The following is a 25595-nucleotide window of genomic DNA, read 5'->3' as shown; positions in this document are numbered from 1 at the left end:
TCAGTGGGCTTGGGGGAGCTGATGTAGGTTACGTGTCCCTGCTGAAACGGGGGTCCATGGCCAGGATTCTTCGTGTCCTGTTTCCCGTGGTCGGCTTGGCCTACAAGTGGGCCTGGCATTTGGTGGGCTTGTATTATTATATGTTTGTGAATGAATGCATGACTTAGTGAACGAGAAGCCGACCCTGATAAAGAGCCCTGGGCAGCTCAGGTGTGGGGGCTGCGTCTGCCGGGAGGATGCTGTGTCCGTGCACTCGGCAGGGGTTCATGGTGCAGAGGGGAGCTCCTCCCCACCAATCCCGGGGCAGGGTAGCCAGCGCCGAGTGTGACTGGGGCTTCAGCTCATGTCACAGTGTCTTATGTATTCATGTGGCACGTGGCACGGGCCACTCACCTGTGCACACTCCTGCTCTTCCGGGGGGGAGGGGAATCACTCTGCCTAAATACGGAAATAAGAGGAAATAATTCTAGCCCTGTGCATTATCACTCTAAAGAAGTCAGGGCGGGAAGAACAATTATCTTCATTTCGTTCGTGCAGACAGACATCACCGGGATTCATTTTAACGCAAACGCTCGTATTATTACTCTATTGACAAGATCTCCTGGAGGGGTCACATATTTCAAGGAGAAATATTGAGCTAGGACAAAGAGGCCCAGTCTATATACCGAAGGCTGTGACCCACCAGCGGGGAGCTTTGAAGGAATCCAGGCGCCTATGGCCTCTGGCTCAGCAGGGTGTCCCTACGCGGGGCCCCAGGGCCTTGTTAGGGACACTGGAGTCTAGAGTCTCTTGCTGCTCAGACGTGGCCATGACTGTGGGTTCACAGTGGCCTTGGGGTCTGCTGACACGGGAGTGTGAGCTGAGAGGCACTTGTCCCCGCCCGTGGAGCCCCGACACGTGCAGGAGGCGTTCGTCGGCGAGCGGACGAGGCGCAAAGGTGCGGCAGCATCTTTCCTCGCTGTTCTGTTGCCTGTTCTCAGAGGCGCCGGCCCCAGCAGATGAGTATCTGGGAGCTTTTGGGGTGACGCCACCAGTCTGCTGCCCACATCCGCTGGTCGCCTGGGCGGTCTTGTGCACCGACCATTGTGGGGTTTGTAGGAATCTTTACAAGTAGCTGCATCTTAGCCTTCATTTGTCTCACGTTCCTGGACTCGAGATAGTGCCGCGTAGTGAAAGGGCACGGCAGGACCCCGGTTCCGGTCCACCCCCGAGCTCCGTAGCCGTGCAGCCCCGGGCAGTCGCTTGGCCCCTCTGGGCTCAGTTTCTCCTGGTTTTGTGAAAGGCAGGGAGCTGGTGCTCTCGGGGTCTTTGACGTCCTGAGTGTGGGGACAGCTTCTGAGACTGGACACTCGGAGGGTTAGCAGGCTGCATGCCAACATGTTTTCCCTGCAAACCTACAGCCCAAATCAGGCCTGAGATGTATCAGAATTTGACTTTTAAAAGTGATACATCACCTTCAGGACAATGTGCCTGAGAGCCTGGCCATGAGGAGTGTGGGCTTGGTTTCACTGAATTCTTCCCCGAACACCCTTCCTCTCGGGGGCCCGACTGGACCTGGCGTTGTAGGTTTGTACACAGACACACACGCACGCACACGTATGTGGTCACATAAGCACATACACACGGGCGTGAATGCACACACACATGGACAGAGAGGGGGGTGCGTGTGTGATTTTTCTGATTCTGAAAGCAGTACATGTTGAGGAGAGCCAGTTGGAAGACACCAAAACTTAGGAAAAAAGAAGTCACACATCTTCTCACCATCAACAAGCCTTTTAGACTTTTTGGCACTTTTTTCAGCATCTTTCTTCCTGCATTTCCCCCCGTGTTCTCTCTCTCTCTCCCCCTCTCTCTTTAAATGGCATGAGCTCTCTTGTGATCTTGGTCTTTAAATTCAGCATTGTGATGGAGGCCTTTTCCCAAATGCTTGGAAACTTTGAGAACACAGTTTTTAATGATGGCATAGCAATATAATGTAATTTATTGACAAAATTCCTTGTTTATTATTCAGTGCTTTGCAAATGAGAATGCTCTGGAAAGTCCTTGTCCTGAAATTTTCCAGAGATTTGAGTTTCCATCCGGGGCACTGGAAACCGGCCGTGCTGGATGAGGGCTTGACGAGGTGGTCGGGCTGTCTAAGCAGCTGGCCATCCGGGGGTCGTGGGAACAGAGTGGAGCACGCAGGTGCCCACGGCCCAACCCCGCATCTACGAGGGAGGTCAGATACATGACCTTGAGCTAAGGTGGACCGGTAGCTGCAGTTTGGTGAAGCATTGCGTTCCCCCGCTCTGGGAGGTATCCACAGTATGTCCTGGTGTCGATGGAAACTTCTATAAAAATCCAAAGCCCTTTTCAGGAGCTCCTGTTGCTGTGGGCTGGGCTGTGAGGGGCAGGGCTGCGTGCCGAGACCCCCGACGAGAAGGGGTGGCTGCCAAAAGCAGGCTCCATTACAAGAGAGGAGGCTGAGGGTTTGTGGAAGGGACGCCCCGCGTGGGGCCCCAGCTCTTACTGAGGGTCGGTCACCTCGGTGAGGATATGTTGTCAGCTTACACAGCAAAAGGTCACAGTGGGCCCAGCTGGGCAGATGCCCATCACCACCTGGTTTTTGTTTTTATTTTTTAAAGATTTTATTTATTTATTTGCCAGAGAGAGAGTGAAAGAGAGAAAGAAGCAGGCTCCCTGCTGACTATCTGAGCCACCCAGGGTCCCCACCACCTGGTTTTATTGCCTCAAAACCATCTTTTCCACTCAGCAACTTTCCACGTCTTCAGGGAATTCCAAACACTGGGCAGACTGCGGGGGCCGCCGCCCGGTGCCTCACGGCTCGCTCAGAAGCCTCAGTCCCCCAGAGTAACTTAGGTGGCTCCCTGTATTTGGCATTTGCAAAGTGGGACTGGGTTTGTTTTCCAAAATCATCATCGTTCTGAGACTGAAGTTTCCTCTCTCGCCCTGAACTCACCCTCACATTGGCTTCAAACTCATATTACAGGAAAAAACGCGGTACAAATCAAGACATTGCTGACTTTCATCGATAAACCATATTCATTCTGATGTTCAGAGTTTGCAAAGACAGCAAATAATCACACAAGGGATCCTCAGAGTCAGTCTCAAGAGAGAACTACACACATTTAGCTCCTGCGTCCACACTCGCGCCTGGTGATTTCTGGACCACCTGGACAGGAGATGGTCTTCCTGTTCACACTCGTGAACTCAGACGTGTCAGACCACAGTTCTTCGCTTCTCCTTCAAAAATACTGGCTAAGATACCACTGCAAGGTCCGTTAGCATTTCAGCTGCCCTCCCCTCCAGGCCGGCCACTCTTTGATTCGAAAACTCACCCTCGTGAGAGGACTTTGGATCCGTTGCACTGTCTGTCTCTGTGATCTCTCTGCCAGGCGTGGGCCTGGACCCTGAGCAGAAGCACGGCTCTGCGTGGCTGTCCCCAGGCCCCACAGGGTCCACGCTCACTGTCGGCAGCTGCCGTGGTCAGGGAGGGAGCAGGAGTGAGATAACGTCCGTGGATGAGGCCCGTGCAGATGTGCCGACGGCGCAGGTGCCATGGGAGAGGAAAGATGGGACTCTCTGCCTTACGGTTCATCCAAACCAGAGCAGAACAGAAGCTGGAGAGAAGGGTTTCCGCCTCTTTTTCAATTCATACCAACAACAGTAAATAAGCAAGTGACATTAGTAGAAAAGGCACTGGGTTGGGACTTTCAGTTTTGTTTTTAGGATTTTATATATTTGAGAGAGAGTTCGAGAGAGTGGGGGGGAGGGGCAGAGGCAGAGGGAGAAGCAGGCCCCCTTGCTGAGCAGGGAGCCCAAGAATGCAGGGGTGCCAGGGAGGGTACAAGGATGCAGGGCTCGATCCCAGGACCCCAGCGCGAGCTGAAGGCAGACACTGAACCGACGGAGCGGCCTGGGGTGCCCGGGGACTTTCATAGGCTTTAATTAGCCTCTGTAGGTAACTGGTGTGTGATCTTGGACAAGGCTCTCTTTTATAAAACCAAGAGCTTAAAACTTTACAGATGACAAAATGTGAGTTTTTATTTAATTTTGCCAAATTTCAGTTCCTTTGGAACTTTCAGCATCCCGAATCAGTGATTCAACTAACGATCCCAGCACTAGGAATCAAGTAACTCAAGGGGATTCCTACCCTTAAGATGAACTCCACTTACTTAATGTTTAAGGTTGTGTGGCTTCCATCCATTTTCAGGACTAAGCTAGATTCATTGACTGGTAAATACTGGTAGCCATTTAACTTCTCAGATTATCAATTGTGAAATATTTCAAACGTCATGAGCAATGTAATAGAAAGAAGTACACGTGTACCCTAAAAAGATTTAACACATTGTCATTTTGCCCTTTATGCTTTACATTTAACAAACAACAACCACAGATGATACCGAGTCAGTGGGAGCTTCCATTCCTTCCTTCCTCCTTGGGAAGTAACCTCAATACCCGATCCCGGCCTATCCTCTTCACATTCCCAAAACATACAGTATATTCTTCGTGTGTAAAATATATGTAAATGGTATTACAGTCTCTTTCTACAAACCGCCAACCCTCAACAATTCAAAATTGTGTTTTTGAAATGTATTCTTAGCGATACATGTAAATCTAGTTCATTTTTAACACGTACAGTAATCTTGGCAGATCCAAACTCAGTCTAAGAGGAACTTAGTGAATTCTTTTTGTGCAAGGGGCACAAAGCAATCTTTCTCAAGCACAGGACTGATCACGTTACCATCAGGTCACCTTCCCTTCCCTTCTTCACCAGCCATCAAGGGATTTCCATTGTCACGGAGACATTGTGGCTCTGTGGGCGTGGCGGGCCCCGCTGACCCACTGACCCGAAGGGCTCCCCAGTGCCTCCAACCTCCTCCTGTTTCTAGAACTGGTCAGGCTTGTTTCCACCGCGAGGATTTCCCTCTAGCTAGGCTCTTCCACGCTACCTGCTTCACCATGACTCCTCTCGGGGTTACACAAGCACTCCCTATTCTCAGAGGAGTCTTTCCTGATGCCAGAGTAGAAATCTGGTCCAGCCATCGTTCTCTCAGAATCGTGTGTGTTTCCTTCACGGCACTCACCAGTTTGTCATTCCCTTGGAATTCATAGACTGGCTTGGGATTTGCCTTCTCACTAGACCGCGAACTCGGTGGGGGCTGGGACCACATTGGCTGGGTTCCTAGATGCTTTCTGGTACCTCGTACGCTTCCTGCTACGTTGTAGGCAAACGACTGAAGATGGTCAGTTATTTATCGGCGTTGAGGTATCCATGGGGATTTAACAGATGGAACAACTGGGAAGAGCTGGGATTAATCTGGCTCAGGTAGTCTCTCATTTCTGACTGCAGCTTCCCATCACTGGTGGGACACTCAGCTTGATTTCAGGGGATACACAAAACAGGTTTACTTTGGAAAAGTCAGTTTACCCACATGCTGCTCAGAATTGCATCTCCTAGCTAATATTGCAACATAGTTTTGCAATTCATGCACCTCTTTCCAGGTGCTCGGTGATTCTGTCTATAACCTTACTGTTCACGCTGTATGTTTGGCTAAATCTGTAATCTTGAATCTGGACCCACAAGGACAGACGAATGCTTCTATTTCAACATATTCTGAGTTTGCCCTCCGAAGGCACTTGCGGAAACCTGGAGCAGACGTTGCGCTCCTCTGGCTTGGAGACTGTCTTTGGAAAGAATGCACAGAGGTGTTCTTCCAGTTCTGTGAGCCAGGGACTCGGGTGCGCACAGGACCGTGGGGCAGCTGGCAGCCGGTGGCCCTCTGATCACGCTGCATGTGGCATGTGAAGGCGCAGCGCTCCCTTGAGCCGCAGAAGGTGGCTCTTACCTTCCGCCTCTCCTTCCCAGTGTGGTCATTACATCACCAACAAAGGAACGTCTTGTGCACCCTGGAGCTCTAACATGGTGTGTATCTCAGAACTCTTGAACTAAAAAAAAAAAATCCATGATCTGAGGAAGAAAGCAGAACATTTAGTAAATCCATTCAACAAATTTTGACCCGGTTGTCCAGCTGGCTTAATGTAAATTTCATCTCTCTACGCTGCTTCACTCCCTCCCACCAGGCGGTAACTGGTGAAGGCCTAGGGTGCGGACACAGAGACCCCCCTCACTGCATGGCCTTCCTCACAGTGCACCGCGAGCTGCCCACAGAGTGGGGGGCACAGGTCAGCAAAGCACGGCACCTCAGGCTGAGATCCCAGGCTCCCACCAACCGTCTTGAATTCCTGACCAGCAGGAAGCTATCCCTGCGGACTTGGGTAGCCAGCTCGCATGGGGAACAGCTAGAACAATCTCAGGCATTTTTTTCTGAGGCCACGTGTTCAATGCTCCAGAGATGGGAAAAGGGAAAACTGTGCTGTGGTTTGGGTCTGTTGCTACGTTTTTTGCTTTTATGAGACTAGTAACTGGCAATTTCTGAGCATCGAGCATTTTCTCCTTTACTCCATCAGGACCCTGATGATTGCCCTACTTGTCCTTGTGTGTGGGTCATGAGCATGGACCTGGAAGTTGCCGTGATGGCACTGGGGGCTTGTCTGGACACACGGCTGGGATTGTCAGTGTTCGTTTGGTCCTGGTGGGCTCTCTGTGATGTTGGCCAGGGTGGGAACCCTCACCTGTGCACACTTCCCAGGGGCAGGAACTGTGCTGTGCTGAGTTCTTTACAAACGTCCCAGGTCATCCCCAGGGCAGCGCCATGACGTGGGTCCTGGTATTTAGTTAGAATGACTGCAGTTTCCAGGGATGGGAATCCCACACAAGTTAGCTTACGTTACAAATGGAATTTATTAGCTCACATACCTCAGAAGCCCCAGGGTGAAGCTGGCTGTAAGCATGGCTTGATCCAGCTCCTAGGTTTTGCTCTGTGTGTTGGCTTCCTTTTGTTCTGCTGAAGACAAGCTTTCCTTTGACTTCTGCTCCCTGATCCACTGAGGCAGGGCCCTTTCTCCTTCTGTTCAGCTCGAAGGCTGCTGTGTCACTGCAGGCAGAGAGCCGACCTGAGGCCGTGCACTGCTGAACGAGGCACGGGGAAGGCCAGCTATGTGCTGGACTCTGCCTGGAGCAAACCTGTAATTTAAAACCCACAACTGTTTATGATTATAAAAGCAGTATATTTGCATTTTTAGAAAATACAGAAACTCAGCATAGTTATATAGAAGATTAGAAAGCCTATCTTTAAACCAACACCCAGAGATCACCTCCAATCCCTTTCGAGAGCTGTTCTGAGTGGTACCCTATCTCATTGATAACACTGTAACATACGTCATCCTTGGTACAGTTTCAGAACTTGGTTTTATGTGGTTTACATGTGGACGTTTTCAGAGTTGTTTTTCTAGTTTCCCTGGTTAACATCGTCCATTCATTCACCAATCAAATGTTTGCTGGTTGCCCTTGGAGAGCCCGTGGTAAGGATAGAATGAGTAATGAAGTCTTCTGTCCCGAATTTCATGTTCTAGAAAAGGGGGGTGCACGGCAGACAAGGGGTGAACCTATGTAGCACTAATACGAGACCTTCTCTGGGAACACAGACCACACCACCTCACGGGAAAGCGAGGTGGGCAGTCCCCACAGACACGGAGCCTGGAGCCGGAGCTCGGCAACGAGGCGCACTGTAGCTCGAATGCCGACAGAGCTGGCTTGGGGCACGGGAGCCCCGTCAGCAAGGGATCTGAGGTACAAACATGCACGAGGATGCAGTGTCTTGGAACAGCTGGCCCACCGCCTCCTTCCCCAGCCTTGGAGTCTGGACTTGAAGAATAGCTATTACAGAAAGCTTTTATTCAGGAAATTCCCAGTAAGATTACTTGTTCCCATTATTCCCCGCCGAAGATTCAGCCACTTCAAGTTACAAAGATTGTGACTGCCCTAATAACTCCCGCAAAAGCACTCCGAGCAGGTGCCCGCACGCGTCTGTCTGCTTTACTCTCGGAGCTGGGTGGGGCAGCCAGTTTCTAGGACCCTGTGGGCAGGTCGCCCTGGGCAACGGACGGGGCTCGGGAAGACAGCGCAGGCTTCAGTCCACTGAGTTTGTGGAAGCAGCTGAAGTCCCCTCCCTCGCGGTCAGCGCTAGTGAGGGACCGAGCGCTTCCCAAAGCATGGGACCTGGTGTTTCTCGGCGTGTGCCCTCGAGCCAGGGTGCGGGTTCCAGTTCTGGCTCTGGCACTTAGGGGCTGCATGCGTGAGTCATTGCACGACGCTGGTGAGGCTGCCTCACGTCTCATTTCCTCTTCTGCAGAACGGAGCTAGTGAAAGCAAGGGCCTCGCATGCTTGTATGATTGCTCGCACAGGAGAGCCGTGCCTGCGACAGGCGACGTTAGCTATCACATTTCGTTACTCCCGGTACATAGTGAGGCTATGTCACAGTTCATCTGGTCTTTTAGGAATGTCCTTCGTAAAAAATAAAGTGATAGATTGTAGTCTGGTGGAATAAGCTCTAATCAATGTCACTTGACCTACGGAAGGGCAGCCACATAGTCATCTAATTATCTAATTACCCCGCAAACTATGTCACGAGCCACCCTGTCATTTCTAAACTGCACAGAATATATTGGTTTTAGGTTCCCTTTACTCACGGAGTATCTGCATGCTTGAAGCCTGTTAGAGATCTCTTGCTGGCAGACTCTGGGGGCTACCACTTTTCATGTCTTCCGAGACGCCACACACCACTTGCTTTTAGCAGCCAAACAGCAGAGTTGATGGGCTGCGTTTCCAGATGAAGACCTGTTTTGTGAGTGATGCTTCCCCGTGGCTAGCTTTGGACTTTGTAATTCTGCACACGTCATTTTGACGGTCCTCCTAAAACTCTGCTCTGTCCTATGAAGAGTACTCGGGAAATGTGAACCAGGCACGGGGGTGAAGAGCAGCGGTCAGCCTGCAGCCTGGGCGCCCTCCCCACCCACCTGCTCAAGGCCCTTCTGAAACTGCCCACTCATTTTAATTGGGGCCCGAAGAAGAAATCATCTTGAAAAGCAATATTTGTATGAACAGCTGAAGCAAATCAACATGTTTTATAATCCCAACAGAATTCCTGAGGTTCCCTACAAGTCCCTGGGACATGATGCTGGTTCTTGTATTTATGGCTTTCTTGTTAATGAACCTCACGTTGACTATTGGCTGTTCATTGGGAGAATGGTGTCTTTCTGGTGTTGGGGAAGGCACACAGTGGGCATGGGGCAGGTGCTGTCCCCAGGGACTCTGGGACCTAATGGGGTGTGGATGGAGATGTTTATGGAACAGGTTGGGCAGGACGGGGACAACACCCAGAAGGAATTCCTTACGAGCAGCAAAATCTGCTCCGTGTCGCAGAAGCTCAGATGAGTCTCCTTAGTCTATTAACAAATACTTTATTTTTTTTTTAAAAGCTGACCATAATAATTTAGAAGGAAGATTCTTTCAAGCAACCTATATTATAAGGAAGCATATTTAATTTTAGATAAACTAATACCCACATTAGATACATAATGTCCACATTAGGAAATCACAATCATTTTTTAAAAAATTCCTATTAATAGTGAAGAAATTCATGGAAAGAAACTAAAAAGTCTCTTTAGGTATTTATGAGGTCCAGAAGAGATTCCTATCCTTCAGGGGGAAATGCTACATAAATTATATTTAAATAAAACTTGCTCTTATTGAAACATTTTCTAACTAGAGTCAAGAAGAAAGCCTGCCACTGTCACCCCATCTCCCCCCTGACACGTCCCCATATGCTAGGACTCCGTCTACCCTCTGACGTAGCAGCCCCCAAAGTGGCGTTCGGGGCAGCGCCTACTGGTGACCACTCGGGAAAGAAAGCCTTCCCCAGGCCACGATCACAGAGGGGGTGTCAGTTACTGCCAATGACCAGGACCTGCAACCTCCAGAGTCCTCCAGGGGCCTCTTCGTGGAATTCTGATTCTAGAACCAACCACAAAATGGGGGAGAAACCCTGACTTCCAATCCAGAGAAATGTGACACGAAGCGTCTTAGCAGAGTTGCTGATGTCTCAGGACTGTTCACGCCCGATGGGCTGACTCCTCCCCATCTATTTTAAGGTGAAATCACAGTAGTGGTCATTCTGGGGGGAGGGAAGATAGGGCCGTTCCTGTTGAGTTCCTTTGACACTATTTGAAAAAGGAAACAGCTCCTCTGCCTAATGTCCTTGTTTCTCCTGTGGAATCGGATCCATTTGTTCTGCAAGGTGGTGGGTAAGCCTCGCACGAGGCCAGACGCTTGCAAGCTGGGGACCGTAGCTTCCCCGGTGGAGGGGCTGCTGGGGTCGGCCTCCCAGCTCCCAACTCAGCGTCACCGTGCCTGACTGGAGAGCGGCAGGCTCTTACATCCCTGACAATGTGTGCGTGGCATCACCTTGGCCGGCTGGACAGGCACAGGGACTCCTGACCTGGTTGCTGGGCGTAGGGCTGGTCGTGTGGCTGAGCTGGGAGGGGCTGTCTCGGCTCCATCGCAGGGAGGCTGGCGTGACTGGCTCTAATCCCAGCCGGGGCGCACGGGGCGCCTGGTGAAGAGGCGTCAGTGGGACGGAGTCAAACCACCTCTGCTGGAAATCTCCTGCAAAAGGACACAATTTCATAAGGTTCATGTGTGTTGGCAAGTAAAAGTGGGATCGTCATAAGAACCCCAGAGGCATGATTTTCGAGATGATTGAGTGTTATTCTTTCTCTGGTTGGCTGCGATGAGAACCCCATCTGTCTCTTGGAGGCCCCTGGACCGCTCCAGTGGTCAGACCACCCGCTTCTTTGGATTATGTTGGTTTCTTTGTGGAGCTGCGGCTCGTGCTTCATCGTACCTACAACAAAACACACCTGACCAGCCTGGCTCTGTAGGGCTTTTAAAACACCGAGTTCCAAACTGAAGCTTTAAGAATGTGTCCTATCCTACGCCTTTTCTTTCAGTCTGTGATGATTGACATGAAGACAACTCTTGGGTTTTTATTCATTCTAATGAGCCAAGCCAGCGAAAGAGCCAGGAAGTTCTGGGACCCTTTCTCAGGCCACAGAAAGAAATAAAACACTAGGTTAGTCCTCTGGGGTCTACGGTCTTGTGTGGCATACAGAAGTGTTAAAGAACGAGCCTAGTAACAGCCAGTTCTCTGATTTTCTGACATTAAGGTTCACACGCGTGTATGCACGCACACACACATACGCACCACATATATACTTACCCTTTGACCCTCTTCACCCATTTCTCCCACCCCTGACTCTGACAACCTTTTCTCTGTATCTATGAATTTTTGAGTAAGTTACGTTGGTATGTCTTAGCTTTATCAGACTTTCCCTCGAATGACCTCGCCGACTGAGAAAGCACCGCTGCGTCCTTGGGACGATGCCATGAGCTTTGCTGTATAGGCTACTCCCAGCGTTCCAGCGCGTCGCCGCCCTCCCTCGCTGTGCGCTAGCGTTCACGGCCACCTTGCTGGGCATGGCGGCTCGGGACAGTTCGGATGGCATCGCAGCGGGGCTGGGCCACAGCTGAGTAAACACAGAGCGTGTTGGTCCTGCTGGCCTCCTCCACGACCCACACACCCCGCAGGCCAGGCTTCAGCTCACTCAGCATTTCCTAACCCGGCATTTCCATGCGTCTGGACACTGCCTTGCATACAGGGAATGTGCCATGGAGGTTACCGTTACATTTCTGGAAAAGAGAGGACAGAGGACGGGGAAGGGAGAATTGAATGTTTTGAATGTCCAACTCAAAGACACTGCTAAAATAAGGGGAAAGCGTTTTTGGTAACACGGCAGCAGGAAGCAAGGGCAAGCAGGTATATACGCTCAACCCTGAGCATTTATAAGGGTCAGGGAACCGTCGTCAGTAGAATAGGCAGAAATCAGGAGATGTTGGGGGAAGCTGATTAAGAATCATCCGTCTCATTTGAGAGGCTAAAACATCCCACCTAATAATGATAAAACTAAGCTGTACTTGGTGTGTTTCTTGCCTGTATTCTCTTCTTTAGAAAGCTGGAACACAATCTGACTCTCCCCTTATGTTCATGGTTAGGCTGCTAAGACCCCTTTCAGGCTGGGGAGTCTCAGAAGGTTTTGCCTAATTAGGTTTGGCAAAACCTAATTTAGGAAAGATTATATTTTATCATGCTCACATCTGCCTTCCACTTTTTTTTTTTTTTTTTTTTTTTTTTGCTTTGGCCCTTCTTTTGCTGCACATGGGCTATTTGGAGAATTGCTTCTCTGAGGTTTTTCAGAGACACAATTCCAAGAATGAGCAAACAAATTTTGGAGTTGAGCCTCTGAGACCAACTCCAGAGAAGTGTTCTCAGCTCCTTCCTCCAAATATTTGCTTTCGAAACCGACTGGAAAAGACTGTAGGGAAAGTGTCACATATTAATAAAATTAATAAGGTTAATTATGCTTTCTCACCGAACGTTCTTTACATATACACCCCATTAAGTTGAAACTAGGAATTTGTTGATATGTGACTGCTTTTTTACCCACAAAACAAGCAATTTTGTTTGGATCAACCCAATGTTTTTAAAGCCCATTGCCTGAGTTGGGTTCTCCTTCATGGGCCTCATAAACAGGGCAGGAACAAGGAGAGGGCACTTCTAAAAAAATCCCTAAGGTGTTCTGTATATCTTATTCAGCAAACTGTCCCGCAGTGAAGGGTCACACTCCCCTTTCCCACCCGCTGTGAGTCCCCTAACCTGGCAGTGGTGGGGGAGTGTGGTAGACCCCATGACACACAATAACGCCACTGAAAAATGCACACTCAAACACCCTCTCTCTCTCCCACAAACAGGAACGAGAAGAGTGTGCTGACACCATATGAAAACATCTGATGTTCCAACAAAGGAAGAGGCTCCTGACGGATCAGTGAGGAAGGCCAGTTCTCCTGCAGTAATCCTGTTTTACTAACACCCACCTGGCAAGTGAATTATGGACAAACCCCCCTCCCCGGGGAGTGAACAGCGTGGATGCAGACACATCAGGAGCTGTTGACGCAAGGACAGAAGACTAATAGAAACCCGAATCACAAATGGGAGTCTTAAAAATAAAACCAAGTTCCATGGCGTGGGCTCCACAGGAAACGGAGTTAAAACCCGGTTCTGAAGTTTAGAGGCAGCCTGCCTTGGACTTGTTTGTCCTGGGACGCAGCGATGGGCCAGATGGGATGAAAAGTAAAGTGATGAACACTAGCCCAGAAAGAAAGGGCCTGCCGGGGATTGTCAGCCGCTCTGGGTAGCTCAGAGCTGCAAAGGAACTGCGGAGAACCGGGGAGGCCGTGGGAGGCCGTACCTGCAGGGAAGCATCCGTGCACCGGCCTGGAGAAGCAGCCACTGAGACCCTGGCACTGGGCTAGCCAACGCTGACGTGCCTGCCCTCCAGAAGTTCAGCTGAGAGTGCACACAGGACCGACACACTCCTCCTTGCGGGAGAGGGGAGCCGTGTGTGAGCCAGAGGAACTGTGCACACAAAAGTGAAATTTGATCTCGGGCCAGGAAAAGTCCGTGCAGCTAGGGCCCCAGAGGAACAGTCGACCTTGAGCAGGCTGAGTCAGGGCGCGGTCATGGTGGGCTGCTGAGCGGGGGTCCGGCTGCGGCGGCGGCCAGAGCAAGCGTTCCCATGGAGAACCCCGTGCCTCCCTGCGCCCTCTACCCCAGGGACGACCACGGCCGCGGGGCCGAGGCCGGGGGCGCCTTTGCGCAGGGAGCGTGCGGCCAGGCCGGGGGCCGGGGCGGCACTCCCGCGGCTCCGGGAGAGGGCAGCCTGCAGCCGCCGGACGCGCAGACACCCTGCAGTCTCAGCGCGTCGCTGTGCTTCAGCTCCGGGGACGACTCCCCGCCGCAGTCTCGCGCCTCCGCCGCGGAGGGCGCAGCGTCCTCCCCGCCCTCGCGTCGCAGCGGCCCGCTGGTGGTGGAGCGGCAGTGGGAGGTCGGCAGCGCGGGCACCGCGTCCCCCGAGGAGCCCGGGGATCCCGAGCAGCTCGCGTCCCCCAAGGATTCTGTGTCCCCGGAAGAGCCCGCGTCCGCCGAGAAGCCCGGCGACCCAGCGCAGCGCGCGTCCCCGGAAGAGCTCGTGTCGCCCGGGGAGCCCGCGTCCACCGAGGAGCCCACGTCCCTGGAAGAGCTCGTGTCCCCCGAGGAGCCCGTGTCCATCGAGGAGCCCACGTCCCTGGAAGAGCTCGTGTCTCCCGAGGAGCCCCTGTCCCCCGAGGAGCCCGGGGACCCCGCGCCAGTTCCCCCCGGCGTCGGGCCCGCGCACGGGGAGCCCGACCTGGTCATCGAGGTGTCGGGCCGCCGGCTGCGGGCGCACAAGGCGGTGCTGGCGGCTCGCAGCGACTACTTCCGCGCGCGCGCGTCCCGGGACGTGCTGCGGGTGCAGGGCGTGGGCTGGGCGGCGCTGCGGCTGCTGCTGGCCTACGCGTACAGCGGGCGCATGGCGGGCGTGCGACCCGACAACGTGGCCGAGGTGGTGGCCGGCGCGCGTCGCCTGCAGCTGCCGTGCGCCGTGCAGCGCGCCACCGATGCCGTGGCGCCGCAGCTGAGCCTGGCCAACTGCTACGAGGTGCTGAGCGCGGCCAAGCGGCAGCGACTGGCTGAGCTTCGCGACGCCGCCTACCGCTTCATGAGCGACCACTACCTGGACGTGCTGCGCGAGCCCGCGGTGTTCGGGCGCCTGTCGGGCGCTGAGCGCGACCTGCTGCTGCGCCGCCGCCTGCGCGCCGGCCGAGCCGCCTGCTGGCGGCCGCGCTGGGACCGGCGGGGAGCGCGGGCAGCCGCCCGCAGAGCCCGTCGGGGACTCGGAGGGCCGGGGCGACGCCGCCGTCTACTGCCTGCACGAGGCGGCCGGCGAGTGGCGCGAGCTGACGCGGCTGCCGGAGGGCGCGCCGGCGCGGGGCTGCGGTCTGTGCGTGCTCTACAACTACCTCTTCGTGGCCGGTGGCGTGGGGCCTGCGGGTCCCGACGGCCGCGCGCGCCCCTCGGACCAGGTCTTCTGCTACAACCCGGCCACCGACCGCTGGAGCACCGTGCGGCCGCTGCGCCAGGCGCGCTCACAGCTGCAGCTGCTGGCCCTGGACGGCCACCTGTACGCTGTCGGCGGCGAGTGCCTGCTCAGCGTGGAGCGCTACGACCCGCGTGCCGACCGCTGGGCCGCCGTGGCGCCGCTGCCCCGGGGTGCCTTCGCTGTAGCGCACGAAGCCACCACCTGCAACGGCGAGATCTACGTGTCCGGGGGCTCTCTCTTCTATCGCCTGCTCAAGTACGACCCGCGGCGCGACGAGTGGCAGGAGTGCCCGTGCAGCAGCAGTAGGGAGCGTTCCGCGGCCATGGTGGCCCTAGATGGCTTCATCTACCGCTTCGACCTGGGCGGGGGCCGTGGCGATTCGCAGGCGGCGGCCACGGCGGCCGGAGGCGTCAGCGTACTCCGCTACCACTGTCTGGCCAAGCAGTGGAGCCGCTGCGCCGCGCACCTGCGGCCCCCAGGCGCGCCATCCAGCCTGCAGCCCTTCCGCTGCGTGGCGCTGGACGGCACCATCTACTGCGTGAGCCGCGCAGGCACCTGGCGCTTCGTGCCCCCGCAGGACAGCGAGCCCGGCGCGGACGTGGGCGCGGGCGAAGGCGGCAGCTTCGAACCCGCGCCGCTCCGCGTCCCCTTGGACGTTCGAGGCGCGCTCTTTCCGTTTGTGCTCAACTTGCCCGAGAAGCCGGACCGAGTTGAGGAGGGCGCCGCGTAGGGCGGGCAGGGGCCACCTGGGCCTCTCCCTCAGGGACGCCCCCGTGGGCAGAGATCCAACTGGGTAGAGGGGCGGGAGGGCGAGGAGAGAATCCTGGGGTGGGCGCTGTCCACGGGGACCATTTAAACGCTTTGAAGTTGGAATCTTGTCGTGGGGCCTTGAAGACTTTCCGCAATGCTATTTTAAGGTCTGCTGCCCTATTCTGCATTCCTTTTTGCGCTGCTTTGCTTTACGGGGTCAATGGCATAGTACGTAAGGTGTGTGCAAATAGTAACCTTACAAATATGACACGGGATATCTGAGGGAGAAGGAGAAGGAATTGGAAGATGAAGCCTCAGGATCAGTGGGTGGGTCCCAGAGTGTGCCCGGGCGAGCCGGGGTGCTCGGGGGGCACTTGCGCTCCCGAGTGGGGTGGAGAGCCGGCCAGACGTGAGTCTGCGCAGTAGCTTCCTCACTGCGCTAGGAGAAGGCCCTGCGAGCACAGCTCAGGGCCACGGCGCCCCAGGGGAGACCCTGAAATAGGACACCATGAACTATATCGGTGAGCCACTGAGAGAAGGCCACACTTCTGTTGGCTTGAGGTTTAAATTCATAACCTATACGTAGAGCTTTTAAAACTTTTCTAATTTAGTTAAAAGGCTCATGTCATCCTATGTTCAAGTGTGGGTTGGGTTAGGTCCAGATTTCACAAGTATGAAAGGTGGGATGTTTGGTACAGTATGTCTGTTGTCCAGCAAGCAGTGGAAGGATTTCCCCTGCCGACTGCAGATCCCACAGAGTGGGCCGCACTCCCCTCTCACGAGGAGATCAGCTCACCTTTCAACTTAGATGGGTTACAGATTTCTAAGTTAAAGGGTGTTAATACTTATGTCCGATGTTCTAGTAATGATTTACTCTTCCTTCAGAGAGCAGACCATGAATAGGAAAAGCTGACCCACAAGGGTGCTTGTCTATTTTAAAAGGAACTTTGTCAGGTACCCTGTGCATGCTCAGCCCCCTTCATATTTTATAATGGGCTCAAAGAAATGGTTACCCCTTCCCCTCCCCCCCCAGAAGAAGGTTAAAAGCACTCTTTTTGACACTTCTAAAGACAAACATGTAGGCACATTTGGAACCCACTACTTACGATGTTCCAAGTATGTATTAGGTAATGCTGATGCGGGAAATGAATCTCTACAAGCATGTTGTGGTAGAGTTGACATAGGGGGAAATAACACACATTTATAATGTCGTTAGCAAGTAGACTACATTTTTCTAACTGAGTTCCAAAATACCTGAAAGAATTAGCGTGAAACTCAGTACTTTGAAAGGTCACAAGCATTAAAAACAAATAAAATGTTTCTCATTTGTTATAACACTTTGCCTGCCAAATAGGCGTAGACAGAGGTTACTATTTACTCTGAATTGAAGGATGAAGTACATACTCACAAATAGAGGCAAACCGGTCCGGATTCTGAATCCAGTCCGTCTCCTGATTGTGGTAGGAAAAGTACACGTTGGAAGTCACTGGCACTTAATTAGAGGAAATCATGCACCCCCACCACTCTTCACTTCTTAATCCAGCGATGGGGGTTGACATCTCTGTAGCAAGAGTGGGTCATTGGGAAATAAACTATGCTTTTTAAAGAGTCTGTGATTATGGAAGTTATCAGCGAAGTATGTTCAGACGTGACCAGCTTGCATCTTTAGCCATGTGCCGGAGGAATGGAATTTACGATTTCAGTTAGCGTATGTTTGGTGACCTGTGTGGTTGCTCATGATTGCTCACGAGCCAAGAGGCTACCTTGGCAGCCTGGTTCATCCTCTTAGGAAAGAAGGACAGACTTCAGATTGCCTGGCCTTCTAGGAGTAGAATGCAGAAATGGTAGTAGAAAGAGAAGTTAGAGCAAAAGGAAACAAATAATGTTCTTTTAAAGAAACGTACGCCTTGTATCATAGCACATTTTCCTCTAGAATGTTACTATATTTATGCTAAAGCTTTTATATGAAATGGAACCAGGCTAATATTTTCATTCCTTAAATCTCAAGTTCATAAAATACTATCACTGTGATTTTGCTCGAGAAATCATTCCTGCGATGTTTACCGTTTCAAAACAAATTCTGTGGAGGTGGATTTCCAAAGCAGACTCGTCCCCACAGGGACGTGCTGGGTGGCAGGTGCAGAGAGCCTCCCCATCACATGCCCAGCTGGAGTTCTGTGTATTGTTTTATGATTTAATTTAACAAAGGCCAGTCCTGGACATGGCATCAGTCCTGCAGGAACTGGCCTTGGAGCTCCAGGGGTTTGTCCCAATGGAATACACGAGGAAGCCTAGGGAAACGGAAGGATAGGTAAAAGGACATAGAATAGTGTGTATCTTATTTCTAAATAGGAATACCTCATAGTAACAGATGCCATCGGGACCAATTTATTTTGCTTTTGGGGCCACTATTTGGAGTTGTAGCCACAAGGTTTGCACCAGGTACGCAAGCAGAAACGCCACCTCTCTGGGGCCGCGATGTGGAGGATTGCTTGGTGGGGGTGGGGGTGGGCAGTCCCTGCTGCGACTTGCCCCGACCGCTGATGTTCCAAGGAGGGGCCTTGGCATGTGCAGGCTGATGCTCCGAGTCTGCACCCAGCGCGGTGTAGGAATACTGTACCATTATTACTCACCGGGTGCTTGTTCTGCTGCAGACGGACTCGTGGTGACCATGTGTCAGAGGCAGGCGGACCTCATGTGTGTAGCAGGACCATCCCTGATTCTCATAAAGGTAACCCTGCACTCGGACGTTTCCACGTATGTGAAAGAGCGGAGGTCTTGTCAGGGAGGATTGCAGTGCACAGAAAAGCTCCATCCTGTTTGGCTGACAACCTGTTGTCCCTCAAGGTTCATTTGAAACCCAAAGACACGGGCTCGAGATGTCCTCTTTCCGGCGTTTATTCTTGGTCCCGGGAACAACCTGACTCTTGGCAGCTCTCTGGAGCTGGATTTGGGACTTGCTGATGGGATTTCTGCGTCTCTGGTGGCACCTCTTTCTTTTCCTCTAGGAGAACACACAGACGCTGTGGCCGCGCGTTTGCGGCAGTTCCTACTCTTTGCCTTGGGTGTTGCTGCAGACGCCGGAGAGATGAAGCCATCCGCCTCCGCGGTCGCTTCGGGTGCGGCTTCAGTACTGCTGGCTCATCCGCGGGTCTCTTGGGTAACTTCCTGTGAACGGTTTTGAAACGGGACGTGTTTGAGGTCCTTTGCTGTGGTTCCTAAAGCCAAGGTCGTTTCGGCCACCGCCCGCTGTAACACCTGCACGGGGCGAAATGTAGGCAGAAGTGCTGCTTGTGTTCTGTCTTACTTTAGATGGTTCTCTAGCTTACAAAATGTTGTATTTGGGCATTAAAAAAACTCAGCGTTCTTCCTTTTCCTGGTCCTGTGCGATGGTGTTCGTGAGAAGCAATGGCGCTGGGAAGGGAGACAAGCACACGCTCCGGTTTCATCCGCCTTTCTGCCCGCACGTGCCCTGCACCTGCCGGGCTGCATGGGGAGGCCGTGCCCTCGCGCCCCGGTGCAGGGCTCGCGGCTCTCACGCGCGGTGAACCGGCTGGCAGTGAGCTGAAATGCGGGCTGCGGGTGTTCTTCTGGGGGACGCAAGCTCCTCCAGAGCTCTTCCCAACTGTAAGCAGACTGCCCGGTGGTGTCGGTGAGAGACACGCCATCCCCGCCCCCAGCCCGGGTTAGCCCGCTGGCACTGTACGCAGGGAATGTGTTTGTTAACGCTTCGGTTTTTCACACCCAGGCGCAATTGCTGTGAAACCTTGTACCTGTCCGCTTATGCCGAGATGAAATAAATCATCGGAAATGCTAGTGCTCCTGAATCTGTGTAGTGGTTGCTTGTCTGCCCCCGTCCCCCCCTTTGACACCCCCACCCTGCAGAGCGGAGCGCCAGGTGAGGCGCCCTCCCGCCCCCGGAAACCGGAAACACGCTCACCTGGGCTGCGGAGATTCCAGCCCTGCGAGGCCTGCGCTGGCGGCTCCCCATCTATGAATGAGGAGTATGATGATTCCCGAGGGTCCTTCCAGCACCCACATCTAAGCTCGGGGGTCTCTTCACACTTACTAGGTGCCTGTTCACGTCTCCGCCCTCTCACCTGTCCCCTCCGCCTGCAAGTGGTGGCACGTGGTGGTTTCCATGCCAACCACACCTTCTGGGTCTCCATGCTCATTTAGCCTCCTAGGAATGGGAAGTCTGTAGACCCAAGCATTTCCTCTTACAGTTTGCCCTCCTCATGAGCATGGATCTGTGTCATTGTTAATTTGTAGGGGTTCTTTAAGAAATTATTTCTTTTCCTCTTGAAAATATTGTTTCATGGGGCGGGGAGATGGGGGATGTCGCTAAAAGAATATCCTTAGGCTAAGGGTGGACGGAGGAGCTCCCAGACGGAGCTTGCCATCTCTAGTTCCCTTATGGCCTTTTTTCCTGCAACAATAGAATTTAATCTGAACTTTTCCACAGCTGCAACTTTCCCCCCTGAGTTTTGGGATTTCGATACTAGATTGGAATGATTTTCTTGGATTTTCACATCTTTTAAATTAGATGTAATGCCACAAAACACATGGGCTTTGCAGACTGAGGTGATGAACTTTAAAACAAAAGTTGGGGCACATGGAGGATGTGGGAAAGTTCATATGGTTGGTCTAGGATTCTCGCCCCGTGAGAAAGGAGGATTTCTTAAAACCACTTATGAGAGATGAAATGAAATCTGGTTTTGCAGAGGAAAGTTCATGGCGCTCAATTCTTGAGAGACCATAACGGCCCACTGAGGACCTTCCTTGGGGACCCATTTTGCTGGTGGCTGGAGGCTCTGCCCTTTGGTGCTAACAGGACAGTGACCTGGGCCCTGTGTTGCCTTAGACTGAACTGCTGGCTCTGAGCAGATGTCCCTAAACATTCCAGCAACAGAAAGTTAGCGGTTGGATGCACACAGCCGTCTCCCAGGGAAGTCACGCTAGAAGCCCATTACTGGAGTGTTTCAGAGCGTGGGAATCCATCATCGACAGCTGATCCCCAACAGTTGGTCATTAAACTCCGTAAAGCTGACCTCTGGTGCTGGTTGGAGCCCAGCGGAAAAGCACAGTGGCAGGAGGTCGTCTTCAGTTCATTTTGAACTGTGGTTCTGTCCCCTGCTAACAGAATGTGTGGGACACGCGACTCCACGGAATGGTCACATTTCCTTATTTGCAAACCTGCGATTGAAACACCCGTCAGAATGCTTACGGGGTCAGGTGTATGCAAATCCCTGCCACATGCTCCCACTGGGTCACAGCACCTCAAACCTCAGAGTCCGGGCAAGTCACTTTGGGACCTCCTAAAAAATGTGAATTCCTAGGTCCCAACATGAGAGATTCCCATTTAAGATGTCTGTGGCAGAGCCCGGAGTTTGCGTTTTAACAAACACCACCGGTAATGCAGGTGCTCGTGGCGGTGTTGGGCGCTTGGGGCCTGAACGATGAGATGGTCCCCGTGGAGCCCAGGTCCCTCAGCGCTGTCCTCCCTGCTGACACATCTCCCCGGGCTGGCCCCTCGTCCTGCACCTGTCACGGCAGATGCCACCTGTGCTATCATATTTGGATGGCCCTGGAGAGGTTGTTTCATCACAAACCACGCGTGGGGGAGGAAGGCTCTAAGAAAGAGCTTTTTATTATAACCCGCTTATATTCTAGTAAGGGAATCGCGAACGGTTAGCAAGGCTTGCAGTGTCCAAATCCTGTGACCTTGGGCTGGGAAATCAGAGGCAATCTCCGCACCTGAGGACAGCAGGGGCCCTTCCTGGCAGGAGCAGTCTCTGTCGCTTCTGGCTGTGGATGTAGCACAGAACTGAGCAGTCCCCTCCTGCACAGCCTCCCCCACCACCAGCATCCCCACCGCCAGCATCCCCTCTGGACGGGGCAGTCGTCACCACTGAGAACCTGCATAGACACGTCGTCATCACCCGGAGTCCTCAGTCGACATCAGGGTCACTCTTGGTGTGGCACACTCTGTGGGTTTGCACAAATGTGTGATGACATGTACCCATCGTGACAGGGTCACGCAGAGTAGTGTCACTACCTGAAACCCTCTGTGCGCTGCCTGCTTGTCCCTCCCTCTCCATCCCCACCCCTCCTCTCCATCCCCACCCCTCCCTCTCCATCCCCACCCCTCCCTCTCCATCCTTACCCCTCCATCTCCATCCCCACCCCTCCCTCTCCATCTCCACCCCTCCCTCTCCAACCTCACCCCTCCCTCTCCATCCTCATCCCCTGGCAGCCACTCCTCTCTTTACTGTGTCTGTAGTTCTGCCTTTTCCAGAAGGTCCCAGAGCTGGGATCACAGAGTAAGTAGCCTCAGACTGGCTTTTTCCACTGGTTGTGTGCATCTAAGTTTCCTCCATGGTCTCATGGTTGGATAGCTCCTTTCTTTTTAGCGTTAAACACTGTTTCATGGTCTGAATGTGCCACAGATATGCATCCACCTGCTGAAAGACACCTTGGTTGGGAAGCTTTGGCGATTACAGATAAAGCGTGCAGGTTTTTGTGTGGACAGGAGTTTTCAATTTATGTATTATTTTAAGATCAACTTTATTAAGATATAATTGACACACAAACAAATACTCTCATTTTCAGTATACAGTTCAAAGACTTCTGACAAAATATATATGTATGCGGATATCGGTGTCCGTGGAGTTACAGCACAGAATATGGAGCAACTCCTTGCCTGCAGACTTCCGTCCAACTCCCTTGCTGCCCAACCCACCTTGGCTGCGGGCACTCACCATCCTGCCTCTGTCACTATAGATCCATTTCGTAAACATGGAAGCATGCAGCATTTGCTTTTTTCTGTCTTCCTGTGTTTTTCACTCAGCACAATGTTTATGAGATCCCTCTATGTTGTGTGTAGCACTCATTTGTTTTGTGCTTTGGTCAGTTGTTTTTGAAAAGTTGTTCCTCAAAGGCGATGCAGTATTTAGAGCTCCGTAGCCAGCAGGGATCACTGCGTAATTATAGGGAATGCTGGGTTAATTAGAATAGCCTTCTCAGAGGGGCAGGGCAGCCCACTTCCCCAGCCAGATTTCTTGCGAATTGTTTGAAAAATGACAACATTGATATTCGTGTCCTCCTACTAAGAATTCCCCAATTCCTCCCGTCAGTTTGTCAGATTTTAGCTCCCGGCAGGTGTCAGTGGTGTGACTTCATTCTCACCGTGCTAGAAAGTTCACAGTCAGGTTTGGGCTGTTTGCTGCTTGGTGGGCACTAACCTGCTTGCTCCTCATTCCTTCCCTTCTGTTGCCTTGGGTGAAACTCATGAGATTCTGTCATATCGTAGGTGACCCTAAACGCACACGAAATCATTCTGGGACAAAAGGGGGCATGAGCCAACTCGTAAATCGACTTGGGAACTGAAGCTGAGGTGGCCTCTCTCCCCAAAACAGGTTGCAACCACTTACATTTTCTACCAAACCATCTGTGTGAAGCCAGCTACCGAGATGGAAGAAGCGTTGAGAAGCACCAAGCTAGGGATCACTTTACTGTTGAAACGAACAGCTTTCATGGCGGGAACGTCTACAGGCACATGCCACACCGGGCATCTCACACACATTACCTTGTTCACTCTTCCCAGACATCTCGTAGGGTCAGCGTATTATGGTCTCCAAGGTGACACTCACACGGCAAGGCCGTTTCAGAGCCACCTGACTTCTGCAAATTAGGAAAGCTGCCCTTTTCTGGGGGGAGCCCCCACAGGCCCCCTGCCCAGGACAGCCTGCCCATCGGCATACCACAGCCCCCTCCACGGCCATCCAGGTGTGAGTGAACCCACACTCGGCCCTGAGCAGAGTGGGCTTAGTTCCAATGTGACCCCGGGACGGCCTCTCCATCCAAGTGCCTCGAGACCTTGTCCGTGTGTCGACCAGCTGGTGCACTCAACAAGATCGAGCACCTCGTAAGACCAGGTCTGTTCTAGGTGTGGGGGCACCGCAGTGAACCCCGCCAGCAGCCCACAGCCCTCCTTGACCAGCATCTCATAGACAGAGAGGGAACCCCCGCGTCACCAAGAAGGCAACGTGCTCTCCTTCCCAGGATGTGACCCAGCAGCCGTTGACCAGCGGCTCCTAAGGTCAAGGGTGTGTATGAACATCGGTAATGACAAGCTCTCTACACTCAGCAACGCGCAGGGACGGCACGTGAACTAGAAGTTCCCCTTTCATGTGGTTATCACTCCCGGGCTAAGTCAGCGTGTCTGAGGCCAGACAGCATGAGGGCCGGCCCACAGTCCCAGCCGACCTGGACACGTTCGCCAGTCCTCCTCCGTGCTTCGGCTTCCTCCCTGCAAAATGGGGATCCAGGAGAACCAGGGGAATTGTCCTGCTGTGCCTTCCAGTCTGAGCTCCGAGGATTGGCTGAGGATTTTCGCTGGAGCTTCACTGATCATTCAGTCATTCAGCAACCACTACTGTATGTTCTGAAGGTCAGCCCTGAGCTCTGGGCTGCCCCGGCTGCGCCTCCGTTAACACAGAACCGAGTGCCCACCACCCGTGGGTCCCCGAGGCGGACAGGGCCCAGGGACCGGTCTGGCTCCACCAGGACCCCCTTGTTCTCCTGTCAGTGGGGGTTCCCTCCTTGTCCTTCCCCTGGCCCATCGGAGGCCCTTCTGTGCCCTGCACGGCCTCTCTGCAGCAGCCTGGAGGCCCTGCCCACCCCCCACCCCCGGGTGGATAGCGTGTGAACCCCAAGGGGCACCACCCAACCCCTCACTGCACGGGGCACCTGGCCGGGCTCCACAGACGCGGCTGGGCTGAGTGTCTAGGCCTCTGGCGGCCTTCCTGCGGACTTGCAGCTCCCTGCCCAACATCCGGGACCCACTTCCCTGCCACCTTTAGAGCTGCAATGGTGCTGAGTGGAAAGGCTGGGCTAGCAAGGACTTTAAACATCAGCAGAGGGGGTGAACCTGACCCTCGGCTGTTGTCACACTGAGTGCCTGTCCGAGGGACGCCCCTCCTGGGATGGCCACTCACTGTCCCCTCAGGCTCTCTGGTAGCATGCTCACAGCCCTCCCTGGGGCGCAGGCTCCAGCCCTGGCCCAGGGGCACCACAGTCGAGCCCCCACCAATCCCTCTGACCCTCTTCTCTGCCTTTCCCTTGTTTCCAGGCATTCTGCTGTCTTGCTGCTCCCCACGCAGCACTGACACTGGGGTCCCCTCTGCCTGGGCCTCTGTCCCCTGGTCTCCCCAGGGCTTCCCGCCTTCATCATCTCCCTTTCCCCAGAAGGCCTCCGACAGCAGCCCAGCCCCCTCCCCCTGCATCCTGGCCGTGGTCTCCTCACTGGGAAGGCCTTGCTTTCTCTGATGGCTTTACTAGCAGCTAGTCAGAGCTCTGTTATTGTGCCTGTATCACTACCCCGTGAATTGGGCCTTTCCTGTCATTATTCAGCCCGGCATGTCCCAGTCTGCTGTCCTCACCGGAGCGAGCCTGTCTTACCTTCCCCAGACCCCGGGTTCTCCGTCAGCACCTGAGGCCGGTGGGCACTCAGCACACGCGTTTATGTGGCTGGTGGCTGCTAAGACCCCGAGGAGAGAGTGGGGAGCCCTGCAGGAGAGCGCGGGTGTGAGCGCCCCACTGCCAGGCATGGAGAAGCAGAGACCTGGTCACGTGAGGACCCGTGCCGGACAGACGACACTCTGTCATCAGACACACCCCTGGACCAGCCGTTTGATATTTCCCACTCAATATTCCTTTCAGGGCAGTTTTTATTTCTGTTTAGTTACTTTATTTTTCATCACGACGAGTGCCCTCCTTCATCCCCACCCCTATTTCCCCTCTGGTGACCAGCAGTGCGTTCTCTGCAGTTAAGGGTCTATTTCTCTGTTTGCCTCTCTCTTTTCTC

The 25595-nt window shown here is 53.4% G+C and overlaps 1 protein-coding gene and 1 long non-coding RNA gene across 3 annotated transcripts; one reads left to right on the top strand and one right to left on the bottom strand.

Annotated features, from left to right (window-relative positions):
- Window positions 1-3027: 3027 nt before the first annotated feature.
- LOC103679336 lies at window positions 3028-13587 on the bottom strand. 2 transcript variants are annotated; one of them, XR_005838270.1, is made up of 4 exons: window positions 13268-13587; window positions 11182-11651; window positions 6821-10568; window positions 3028-5971 (listed from the first exon to the last, which is right to left on the bottom strand). It is a non-coding gene; the product is annotated as an uncharacterized LOC103679336 (long non-coding RNA). The 2 variants fall into 2 exon arrangements; XR_005838271.1 differs by having other exon boundaries at window positions 11305-11651.
- A 6-nt stretch (window positions 13588-13593) lies between these two features.
- KBTBD11 (kelch repeat and BTB domain containing 11) lies at window positions 13594-19550 on the top strand. The gene is given in 4 exon segments (XM_040643333.1): window positions 13594-13999; window positions 14135-14702; window positions 14705-14761; window positions 14764-19550. Coding segments are annotated over 4 exon segments (1974 nt in total). The 5' UTR covers window position 13594; the 3' UTR covers window positions 15708-19550.
- Window positions 19551-25595: the final 6045 nt, after the last annotated feature.

Source organism: Ursus maritimus, unplaced genomic scaffold, assembly GCF_017311325.1.
Source record: "Ursus maritimus isolate PB19 unplaced genomic scaffold, ASM1731132v1 scaffold_28, whole genome shotgun sequence".
Lineage (NCBI taxonomy): Eukaryota > Metazoa > Chordata > Mammalia > Carnivora > Ursidae > Ursus > Ursus maritimus.
This window is presented reverse-complemented; position numbering and strand designations above follow the sequence as displayed.